This window comes from Acipenser ruthenus, chromosome 19 (genome assembly GCF_902713425.1).
Source record: "Acipenser ruthenus chromosome 19, fAciRut3.2 maternal haplotype, whole genome shotgun sequence".
In the NCBI taxonomy this organism is placed as follows: domain Eukaryota; kingdom Metazoa; phylum Chordata; class Actinopteri; order Acipenseriformes; family Acipenseridae; genus Acipenser; species Acipenser ruthenus.
The window spans coordinates 20,699,471-20,712,122 of record NC_081207.1 but is presented as its reverse complement, the minus strand read 5'-3'; the positions used below and the strand labels follow the sequence as shown (position 1 = coordinate 20,712,122).

Sequence of the window (12,652 nt, the reverse complement as noted above, 5' to 3'; positions counted from 1 at the left end):
TTTAAAATAGACCTCTAAGTGCCTGCTAAATAGAACTAGATTTTCTAGAATAAGTTTGTTTATGCTTCAAAGGCTGACATGGACCAGATATATTTTTCTAATTTAAAAAATAGCTAACATTGTGTGGCAAGGTATTAACAGTCACGCTACATTTCCTTACGCAACATACATCAAAAACAAAGGCCGTGGTGTTCATGTTTTAACTCTACTTTTTTTTTTTCAGACTGCTGCCTCTCAGCTGAGCCAGTTAACATGAGTCTGTGGAAAATTACTTTCTCTACCCTTTCACATTATTCTTTAGTGGCTGTTGCTGTATATACAGTACAGTATAAATCTGTCCGAAAATATTTCACATGTACAAAAATGGCAAACGTAAAAAGGGATCAGTCATATAATGATTTGATATATATACAAAAAGGGGTCAGGCTTTAAAAGTGGCTATTAAATATAAAGTTCATATTATTCCCCACATGTATGACGAGTTTCATAAAGATTCGTCTTCATTTACTATAGGTTTTGCCTCTTCAAAAAGGAGAAGATTTTCTCAAATTTGTACTGCCTATCACTCCAAATATATCCACAAATATTTTAATATTGTGATTAATCTGGTTGTTCTTTGGACTCTCCAGGGCCACGAGGCCTGTTTGGTGCTATGGTGACCAGAATTAGACACAATTCTCTAAGTATTACAATAACACACTTTTAGATTATTTAACTTGTGTTTACCTTACTTCAACACATGTCAGTTCTGCACCATTTAACTGTATCTAATTAGGAGTTATCAGCCAAGACATGCCTTCTGTTAGTAATCGACTGTATACAATTAATTTTACCCATGCTGTGAAGTTGAAAACATCAGATACTATTACAGTAGAACTGAAGAGTATCAATTATTAAAAATACTGTGTTTCTGATTTTGTTCATAAGGTGTTTTGGTCAGAGTTACAGTAGCTGTTCTTTAGTTCTAGTTGTAAGCACATCACAGAGCACTGACCAAGACTAGCTGTTCTAGTCAATGTTAAACACACAGTATCTACAGTTGACAACTAGAGCCAAGGAGCCGGTGATCTCAGGTCAAACCACCTCAAAATCACAGACTTAAAAAGTAGTTTGTAAAAAGACTGCAACATTCAGATAAACAAGTTTCTTAATGGCCGAATTCAAAGACTGAGTTGAACGCATCATAAGAAGAAAGGCTTTTTAGGAGCTCATGCCTCAAAAGCTATTAGCAAAGTACTTCACATCTAGGTTCATTAATTTTAATGCAACTCAAAAGCAATTAAACATATAAAAAAGCTACAAGGCTTTTTTGAGTATGAGAACAAGCAAAAATATTAATGAAATACATGAAAAAAATAATGAAATATTAATGAGGCCCTGCAATACAATTGTAATTGCTTCCAGGAAACACTACCACGGAGTGACAAAACAATTTAGGCTTCAGTTGGTTTTGTTACCAAAGTGAATGGTATGAGAGATTTGATAGTTTTTTCACACATCACAGGTAAATAAACTAGGGAATGACTTTTAGTCTAGGTTTTACGCTCTTGTAGTTTATACAAAGCCTTGTTAAACATATCGACAGAAGGTGAATCTGACTGACTTCTTTGTGCAGTAAAACGCAACTTGGTGGCCCACCACAAATAACAGTTTCATCTTGTTAAATATATTTGCAATACAATACCTGCCTTATACAAAGCAAAAAAAAAAACAACTTTGTACTTCACATTGTAAATGATCTGAATGACGATACAACTGCTGTGCTGAATCCCTACAAATCAGAGTGATGCATCAGCTGTTCATATACCCTGTGGAATGTGCCTTGTGACTGTGTCTGCTTAGCTTCATCATGCCAGCCAATCCGGAATGGTCACATTTCTTCTCATATGTAGTCATCTGAAGTTAGCAAATTATTGACCACTTTTGGGGAATGCTTTCAAGGAATTTGTGCAGAAGAGTGAAACACAGGGCAGTTAAATAAATGTAATGTCCCTGTACACCACCCATTATCAATAATGCATTTCGGAATATGTGTAAAAAAAATGAAATAAATAAATAAATAAATAAAAACGAAACAAACAATGCTTTCACGTCAAGCTTTACTGCTCTTAAAATGTTTCTGTAACTGGGTCACTTTCCAAACTAACAAGTTGTACGTATGTATGTATGTATGTATGTATGTATGTATGGGGGGTGCAGTAAAAAAAAAGTTTGGGAACCCCTAGCCTTGGGGATAATGGAGTGGCAACACAAATAAGTCACACAGACCAAGTTTAAATAAAATAAAATAGGTAACAGGGCAGTCAGCATAGGCTAGATGACTAACCATTGTGTTTCTCCTTGAGGCACTGTTTCAGTGTAATATTTGTCTAAACTAAATTCTGTACAAAAACAGCCACGTTAAAAAAAATGGATCATGCACCCTTCCCCACTCTTTATTATTATTGCTATTAGTTCCTGTTCCAATGAGAAACAGGGGAGTGAATTAGCTTGGATTATAAGTGGATGAGTGCTTCTTAAGGGTTATTTCCACTTCTTCACCATCCTCAGAGATATGCTTCCTTTCAGGAAATAATACATTCTCATATATGTATCCATGACACACCGAAGTTCGCATGATTCCAGAAAACTACTTGACCAATTGTGACAAAACTTGCCAAGGGGCTTCTTTAGCGCCAAGTGTAACACAATCTTGCCGTACAGCGAGTACGGCGGTCTATCCATCCTAATGTCTTCACACTTACATGTTAACAGACCTCTACAGAACAACTTGTCCAGTTATAATGAAAGTTGCTTAGGACTATCTTCAGCAAAAATTCTATCACAATCATGCATTGTATTGTGTATGGTTGTCTGTCACACCTACATTTCAACATGTAATCAGATAACCACTAATCTAGTTGTGATGAAACTTGGCAAGAACCTTCTTTAGCTTAAGTTACTGAATGTATCAATCTTGGGGTACATGGAGGGACTCTTGTCTGTCTATCTTGTTTTGAATGACACACGTGTTATAGGACAAATCTACGTGTGTGTATGACAGGTTTTGCAGTCGGTAAAAGGAACTTTCAGGTAGTCTTGTACTTCCATGTACACATCCCTCCTTTCTTTCTTTCCTGTCACTAACCAATAAGCTGCTCTCCCTATCAACTGACATGCCCCTGAAGATACTACAGAAATGACCTAGGAAGATAAACAGTAACAGACTTCCTTAAGATAAGGAAAGCACACCAATGCATTTCTTTAACCTTGTATAGTACCAGACATCACATTTTAAATATAGAAAAATGTTGTTCTATACTAGTATTACTGTAGGTAGGGCTTGGCATTATTTTGTAGCTTGGCATTATTTTGGCATTATTTTATTGGCTTAAAGTAGCAAACAAGGACAAGCAGATGCCATGGGAACTCAAGTGAGTAGACAGGTTAGGATGCACTGTACAGGAAGAGAGAGGAACAAAACATCTTGGTAGCAGATTTTCTTGAGAGGCTTCCCTATCACGCCCAGCCTTGCTTAGCTTCTGCGAGCTGACAAGATCAGACTCCAAGCTACAGTACGGCTGAGGGCTAATTATCCACGCAGGGAATGCATAGGGATATAGGAGGAGCTGGGCAAAACTAGTAGTGTATCATAATCTCAGTACTAATGGCGGTGGTCTGACTGTCTTTCTGTATGACAATTTAGAGTTTTGCACACATTCAGAGAACCGCTTATCCAATTCTAATTAAATTTGCTGTATAACTACAACTTAATGAATCACAATCTTACAGTACATGTAAAATTCACACACATCAGCTTATGTTGTTCGTGGTCCTGGCTGCTCTAATTTTAATTTACAGCTGTGGTGGTGGAGGAATGTCAGACATGTTTGTTTTTAAGGATAAAAAAATCGTGTCCCAAATTTCTCTGGCACCCTTCTCTGCACACATCCCTATTTAAATTAATTATATTAATCCCAGTCTGTCCAAGCTGCTACTTTTTCAGATGTTTCTAAAATGATTAACTGCATTAGAGGACTTCTGTGGTTGTTGAGAGATTAGATGCAAAATTAGTGATTAAGAAGCTGCATTAGCCAAACTAGAGCAGCAAAGAAAGACAAACCAATTTAATTCTCAGTTGAAATTAAAAGGAATAAATATAGCATGCTTAAGGTAAAGCCTGTCCTGTTAAGAACAGATTCACACACTGCCTGTGTCAATCATTATTTAATAGTATAAAGTACAAAGTCTCTGTGGCCTTTTATAGCACACAGAAAATCAGTAGTTAGGTTTTGTAAAACCAGCCCAATGACATACATATGTGCATAAATATGGCTGGACAAGTCCCTTTATACTGTAACCTATGCTAAAGAATGTCCTTACCAAGTTACAGCATTACTGTTAGCAGTTCTCTCTGTAAAAATGTATGACATAAGTATGTATGCCTGAGTTGTGTCATTATGTGGAACAAAGGACTGCAATGGTTACTTTAATCAATCCAAAACAAATGGCCTTACTGTGAAACTAAAATGCACTGGGAGGTTCAATTATTCAGGACAAAAAGAAAGAGGAACCTGATTAAATCTGAACCCGGTGTGTTGAAACAATTACAGAAGGGATTTTAAAATAGTCTTTGCCATCTCTCTGGGATCTCAATCCTAATGGTTTTCTCTCCTTGAGCCCCACAGTGCTGAATGTCAAACCGCATGTGCCGGAAACCCAGCGCTTTGCTTTCTTTAATTGGAGATACAGTGGTTCACAATGTCTAACAAATTGCCATTTAAGCAATTTTGGCCCAGCATTTATCTAAATGCCATCCATGTCTGTCTGTTTGTTTTTTCACCATGATGAGGACAGGGCTTGTTGTTGTAAGCTATGGTAACTGCAGATCTCTATCTATAATTAGACCATCCACAATGCAAGAATTCCTCACCAGCATGCTACTGACCTGGAGAGGATGATCAGTGCCTTTGATTAAATTAGCGGTTGTCAAGTACAGTTCCTATTAGTTAAATGGCCTGGCGTACACGTACAGCAGTGTTCACAGTACAAAGGGGAGTCCTCTTTTAACAGATACAGTACAATTGCTATCCAGGGGGGGTGAAATACATTTTTATTATTGATATGGTAGGAAAAAAGTAAACTATGGTAATGGATAGTGAAAATGTGCAAAGGGTTAAAACATGGGTTTTCATGTTCTAATTATTTCACAATTTAAATAAATATTTCATTATTCTTTGATTTTGAATTAGCTGGAAACAAAAGCGCAATTCTTTCCTATGAAGAGTAAAAGCAAACAATCTCCAATAAGTAAAATAAACCTGGTGGCTGCCCATCAAATCACCTATTAAAGAAAGAAGAGAAACACAAGAGAAACACAAGATTACGTATAGATTACGTGTTAATTATTTCAAACGTAATTAATACGTTTTATGAACGAATACTCAAATACTTGTCCCAGCATCTAAATGTGGCATGGCAAACCTTTTATATGAGTGGACCTGGTTCGCCAAAAGGGTCAGAATGCAGTAGCCTACAGGCTATTGACAGACTGCCAATCACATCAACAAAAACATTCTTATATTATATAAGTAAAATGTATGACTGATTATAATTTTCCTAGAATGCCACCCACACAGGCCTGCATCTCAAGCCCCTGGTTTTCTAATCAGCACAGTACTCTGTGCCCTGGTGCTCAAGTCACAGCAGGCCTGATACTCCACTGGCTGCCAGCAGGCAGCAATGTTATCTGAGGCTATGAAGCTGTGAGCTGGAATGCAAAATTAACAGAAATTGTTTTAAAATCTGTACACATTTGAATCAACTGTGGATAGAATTCCTGCTATTTTGAATGTTATTCTATCCTGTTTATTTTCTTAATAGTGAACAACTTATTAAAATATTGTATCATTTAAAAAGATAACTGCTTGAGGGTAAACACTGTCCCACGTTGCATGGGAAAGAGAATTTAAAAGATTATATGACATGTTCACAGGCTCTGATTTATTACATGACAACATATCAAATCCACATGTTTGTTGTGTTGTATACAGTCATAACTTCTCATTAAAGCCTCTGTGGGATTTGTGGGTTTTTTTTTTGTTTTTTTACTGTAGAGCTTTTTTTAAAAGTTAATGCTATAAGTCTTAGGAGTGTGCAGTGTTTTATTGTGTTATTTCCTTCATTGCACTAGTTCCAATCTTTTTAAAACCAAGAGAAAAAAAGCTTGCTGGCTCAGTGTGCGATGGACCAGCCACATACTGGTCCACTCTCTGTACCGGACTTCCTTAAGGTGTACCAGACCTGTACCGGACTTCCTCAGATTTGGATTGGACCGCTCACGGAACCTGGTCCGGTCCGCATCCCTAGTTGGCAGTGTGTCTTTCCTGCAGATGTATGCATGCACCCAAGAAGTTTGTTTTTCAATCCACAAATATTTTGATTAATGCTGCAGTTTCTGTCTGTCTACTCCTGGTCTTCGGGACGCTGCTGTGGCGATAGCCTAAAAACTACAAACAGTGACGCAATAAGCTTTAGCGTTCACAATCTGTACTACAGCTCAGAGGTGCATTTTAGTGGGAAAAAAATAGCTCATGGACTCCCAATGCGAGGTCAACTTTCATTTTCTGGAGAGTGGAATGGGTCGTTATGAACTTTGAAAATCTCAGATTGGATGTGTGGGAGTCCTAGCTGTCTTCCACGTGCATTTGAAATGCAGATTGAAAACAAATATTAAAAAATGACAGTGCCAAACACTGCTTGAAATGCACTTGGCATGCATATGTTGTGTTTGTCAAAGTATCAAATATTACATGGCAGGGTTACAAATAATAGAACAATTTTGAGAAATGCCTTCACACTGACCAAGTAAAAGTATAGACCGATGGAGAATAATCAGCCAGGTATTAGAACACTGTACAATTCCAATGTATGAATCCCAGAGATTATAGCAAATACATTGTCATTTTTTGTTTTTTTAAACAATTTATTTTAAAACATCTGTTACTTAACAGAGTGATACATATTGGTTCCATACTAGCATCAATGTAAATTGCATACTGTAATAGAAAAATAAAATGATTCATTTTGGTAAAGTTGATATTCAGTATAGGCCTATATTACAAAAAGACAATGATACCATCACATAGTGAAACTGAACACAGAACCTAATGAAGGGTTAGAAAACCAGTATAGTAAAATCATTTGCTTACTCACTGAATACTGTCTTTGATTTGATCTGCGCAGGACGACAAATACCAGAACCCAAGCAGAACGAATCACGTGTTCACAGAGGTACATTTTGTTCACCGAAATCATTTCTGGAATGGTATTGGATTGCAACTCAAGCCACCAACAGCAAAAATTGTGGTATGATAGTAAATCAGCGCAATGTGCAGCCTAATCTGCAAATTGATTTATTCTATCGTGACACAAGACAGCATAGGTAATAGTGTTTTTGCAGATATTACAACTATAGTATAGAGAGCAGTTGCTTAACTGTAAGACTCCTGTTTACATATCGTAGGTCACCCTTTAAAATGAGTTAGTTGGCTGTAAATCACATCTAGGTTTCTAAAGTTGTGTACACAATCATATTGGTTTGGGTCCATAAGCCCGTGGGGACATTGTGTGTTCAGTATCATGAGAGTTTGTTCATGCAAAATTTTCACACACAGCCATGCCTCTAGTTAACAAGATTTAATTGTGGAGCGTTCTAATGACATTATATGAATAACGATATTCAAATTATTATAGCCGGTCCTAGTGGCGCTACTTGCTGATAAAGCAACACAGAAATACTAAAGCGGTGGTACTTATTTTGCATGAATTCTACAGAAGACCTCCCTGGCTATCCGTACAGAAGCATTCATACGGCTACTGACAGTCTAAATCACTCAAATCCTCAAAATCACTCCAAAATGAGGCGCGTTTCAAGTATCACTACCCCCCATCCCCTCTTTACAATAGGGGGTGCAGCTCAACAAATCATCATTGAGCTTAAATGTTTGACCTGGTTTCATACCTGACCTGTATCTTCCATCACACAAAATATACGCAAAATCTCGAGGCGGGGATTTTCCTGGATTTTGGTTGATTTGACACGGAATGACCCTACAGCTGCTTCTCAGCTACAGAAACTTGACAAACTACTCAAAGTTTGGTGCGGGATGGAGATACCCAGACACAGAACTGTACTAGACATCACTGTATTTCCTATTGCAATAATACATGCAGAATCTTGCAACCGCGCTGTTTTTTTAGTCCAACGTTTCAATCAAAAAGTTAAGCTAGTATTATTAATATTTAGACTACAACAACGAACAGTGACGTTAGCAGAAATAAAAATAGATATATTTAAGGGACCTTTTTTTCAATTCGAAGAGAAAAAACATGAACATTGACTCCCAAAACAGACATGCAAAAGCAGAACTATGAATATTGAAAAATCATATTACTTTAGTAAACAGTTTACCATCCTGGCAGTACAGCGCCATACAGTTCACCTCTACGTCTGATTAATTAAAGTGACAGTTTAACTGCAAATGAAAAATAATACTGACCTTCAGTCAGAGTTTCCCTCAGATGTTTATAACGTAACAAATCCATACATACCAGTTTAAGAACCTCAGGAAAACACTGCCATTTCCAATTTAGCAAAACTCGCCCAGTGTGTATATATTCGATCAGTTTTACAGTCAGCACTGTCTGCCTAGCCTGGTTTGGAGAAGGCGGGGATTATGTTTTGAGTGAAAGATGAGTCTAACCAAACACCTCCAGAATGGCGCGGAAAGGTCTCCAGTTAGCCAATCGTGTTGAAGATTAGGCTGGACCTGACGCCACCAAGCTAATTTACCGTCTGCGTCTGAATGGTTCCTTCCTGTTCTTTACCCATGTGACTAACCCAGGCGCTCGGCGCTATTTAAACCCAGAGCAGCCCTTTCTTGGGATGGACAGCTCCCTGGCTGATGGTTGGAGTTGGGAGTGAGCTGTTGTGTTGTGCTGTGTATACAGTGTAATATATCCTTTGTAGGGATTTTAAATGACTCGTGCTTCATTCGCATCTCAGGAACGCAGTTTTGCACCCAGACGTGGGATTTTGTTATTTGCGAAAATGTTTATTTTATGAAATCAGATTTTAAATGCCGTGGGTTCTCAAAAAGAACAACAGTATTTGGCTACCTAGTATTGGTCAGATCAAATGCACTTTACCTCTCCGGGCTTGTACCACAGCTAATATTAAACCCCCTGCAAATCACAACCTTTGGGACTGTTGTCGCTTTGCTATTACTTCCAGGAATGAATCCCATGCATCAGGTGTTAAACCTGAACTGATTTTCAAAGAGCTGGAATACATACTGCCTTGAACTTGATGTTGACGTTGGGGGAGCCATTTGAGCATGCACAGCCTTTTCACATGGATGACATGGTCATGGAACTTGCAGCGTTGAGACGGTTGGATTTATGTAAGGTGTTTGAACAGCGGTGAAAAAAACAACAAACTGTAATCATCTTTAAATCCCATTCGCCAATCCTGATTGTAAGACGCACCTGTCAGAAAAAACAAGGATACAATAATACAGCACAGCCATGGGAAAGGAGGAGTGCAAGACTCTACTGGATGCACTGAACAAAGTGACCGCCTGTTACAGGCACCTGGTCGTCACAGTCGGAGGAACCTCCGATTCACAGAATTTAAGAGAAGAACTGAAGAAAACGAGAAAAAAGGCTCAGGAACTCGCAGTAGCCAACAGAAACAAGTTGACTACCTTATTGCGAGACAAAACGATCAGCAAAGAAGATAGAGCCGAGTACGAGAGGCTATGGGTCATCTTTTCCACATGCATGGAATTTCTAGAGGTCGATATGAAAAAAGCTTTGGAAATTGGCCAGGAGTTCCCGTTAAATGTTCCCAAAAGGTACCTGATCCATTCTGGGATGAGCGGCGGGACCTCTGCGGTGGCGGCCCGGGCTATGAGTGCCCAAAATATGAAGTACGAGGCGGACAGTAATATCGATGTGGCCGATTTAAAAGAGTTGGAAAACGAGATTAACCAGGTCGGAGAAATGATGGTGGAAATGGAAATGAAGGTAAACGTTGCAAACTGGACAGTGGAGGCTAAACAAGACCCCGGTGCAGAGTTGAAGTCGACCATAAGTGTGGGTGCTTCCTCTGTCGGTATGATTTCTGTCAACGAAGAAACCAAATCGGCTTGTGACCCGACCAAAGTTTTGGCTGGGGTGATATTCTGTGCTTTTTTGTTTATTGCCGTTATTTTAGCTGTATTAGTTATAAAACTCTCTTGAAATCTTTTTTTTTTTTAATGAAGCACATCAGTCATGTTTAAAATGCGTCCAGTGCTTTTATCTCCAAGCCTTGATTCCAGTAGCTACACATATAACTCCACAATCCCTTCTATTTGATACATTTTTAGGTGGATGACTGATGGTCGTATTGAGATATGACCAGGTAACTGTAGCCTAAGTGAAATTGTAAGCAGATGTAATGTGCTGTCGATCTGTCTGAATAGTTGTGTTCCTTTTTTAGTATAGGTTAGCAAACTGATACAGGATGGGTAGTCAATAAAATCGTGCAATATGTAAGTGAAATATATTGAAGACAATTGATAACACCGCGGAAACTCCTCAGGTGTTTTCTGATTATCTATTATTTATTTTATTTGGCAGACGCCTTTATCCAAGGCGACTTACAGGTGACATACATATTATAAGTGATGTTATTGTTGCTAACTGTTCACGAGACCTCATTCAAGAAAATAGCTGATATGCACTAAAATTATTATTATTATTATTTATAACCATACTGTACAACAGGCTTGAACCGGCGTCCTAAGGGTTAATTTTGAATTAAAAAAAAAAAATAAAGAAAAAAGAAAAACACCGTTGTATCGCTAGGGTTTAGACCCAGGATTATCTACTATACATATATGACATTTCTCTCTACTAAATAATTCTTATTCTCATAAATAGCCAGTGGAAACTTCAAGTTTATGTTTACATAAATGTGTACGGTTTATAAACTACAATACTTGTCCTTAAAATATTTATCAAAATCCCATAGGTGTTTTCTAATGTTATCAGTATTGGACATTACACGGCGATGCACTTTTCCAGTAAGCTTTTCTTCTTAGTAACAGGCTTAGCATGAAAATGCCATTTAAAACATCCTACTGTTTCGATAAGTAGCAGGGGCATGTGACTCACACTCGAGAAAGACATATTAATGAATATATAATACGAACGGTCCGGTTCAAGTCTAATTGCAGGGAGTGCTGCAGACTCGGAGGGTGTACTAATCTACAGGGACGTGATCGAAAAAGGGTCCATCTTTAAAGGAACCCAACGAGTTAGGATCAACATCGTATTTTGTCCGCTGTCCTTTATGTCTTAAAATAACAAAAACTATGGTATCTGTGTGCAGTTGTTTAATACTTCACAAATGCCCCCCCAAAAAACATTTGTATTAATTACACTTGTTCGTTTTTGTTATTTGCTACTTTTCAAAAGCTACTATAAGGATAGCAGAGCCATAATCCTAGGAACAGTGTTACTTTAGTAAACCATCTGCTTGCTGCTTTTGTACAGCTCGCAAAAGGGAAACTGAAATTCGGTAGGATACAGATAGTATGTGATTCTCAAACCAAACACGTCAACAACACGGAAGCCACTCTCTTTAGCTTCAGAATTGCACGGACTATGTCTCCCGTTAAGCAATTACTGGCAGAACTTAATATTCCTCCTACATTATGAACGAATGAATAAAAATTATGTATTGATATGGAAATATTACATTGAATGTGGTCATTAATGAAAAGAGGTGCATGTACAATTTTTTTTATATATTCCTGTTTTTAAATCGTGTATCTACAATGCAGTATATTTATGATAATAAACGATGTTTTAAATGATAACATACTGGGGTTTAGTTCATTTCTATTTTATTTCATACATAAGTGCACGAGAACTGTATTAAGAAGTGTTACTTTTGACAAATTATTGCAAGATGACAGTAAATCGTGTAAATAGCGACAGATCTACACCGCAGCATTAATGTATTAAGATTCTGAAAATCATTATTTCTAATAGCGCAAGTGTGTCTCTTTAATGTGTTTTAGTCTGTAAATACTGTATGAAGCACATCTAATAATATTTACATGTTATGAATAAAAAAACAAGACAAAGAAACACAGATATGTATTTATTTGTCAAGCCAACCAACTGTAAAATATCTTCAAATTTGCTCCAAATTGGAAATATAAAAAGTTGCTTAAATGAAGGAACTAAGATAACCAATAAAGTTTTTAATCGTTGATAGTACAGTATTAGAATCACCTGCTGTTTATTTCACTAGAATAGGACAGAGTAAGCGCCTCCTGGAAATGCATTTAGGCAAAAACTTTTGAGGAACAAACATTATTTCAGTTTTTGAGAGTATTGTACTCCTGGGTATATGGAAGTGTGTTGTCTTTTACTAAATATCACTGGTAAAAGTTTTTTTTATAAAATCGAAATTTTTCTGAATGCAGTGACTCTTTGAAACATAATTGTTCACTTTTTTTCGCAATGCTGTGCATCTCATTTGTTGACCAAAGCTCTTGACATTTTAATTATTTACTAATAATATAATTTACAACAAGGATTGCAATTTTTTCCA

General features: G+C 37.3%; 2 protein-coding genes across 5 annotated transcripts in view; one reads left to right on the top strand and one right to left on the bottom strand.

Annotated features, from left to right (window-relative positions):
- Positions 1 to 8,740, bottom strand: part of LOC117424332 (ankyrin repeat domain-containing protein 27-like) — a 55,206-nt gene extending 46,466 nt beyond the window's left edge. For 2 of the 4 annotated variants that reach the window (XM_058992586.1, XM_058992585.1), the window contains exon 1: positions 8,593 to 8,740. The gene's annotated coding sequence lies outside the window, so the exon portion shown is untranslated. The remainder of the gene's footprint in view (positions 1 to 8,592) is intronic. The other 2 variants (XM_034928307.2, XM_058992587.1) reach the window with 1 other exon arrangement.
- A 175-nt stretch (positions 8,741 to 8,915) lies between these two features.
- Positions 8,916 to 12,397, top strand: LOC117424430 (regulator of G-protein signaling 9-binding protein). Its single transcript, XM_034040753.3, has one exon. The coding sequence runs from the start codon at positions 9,568 to 9,570 to the stop codon at positions 10,282 to 10,284; it is 717 nt and encodes a 238-aa protein (XP_033896644.1). The 5' UTR covers positions 8,916 to 9,567; the 3' UTR covers positions 10,285 to 12,397.
- Positions 12,398 to 12,652: the final 255 nt, after the last annotated feature.

Coding starts and splice junctions, on each gene's coding strand:
- LOC117424430 (XM_034040753.3), top strand. CDS start 9,568: ATGGGAAAGGAGGAGTGCAAGACTCTACTGGATGCACTGAACAAAGTG.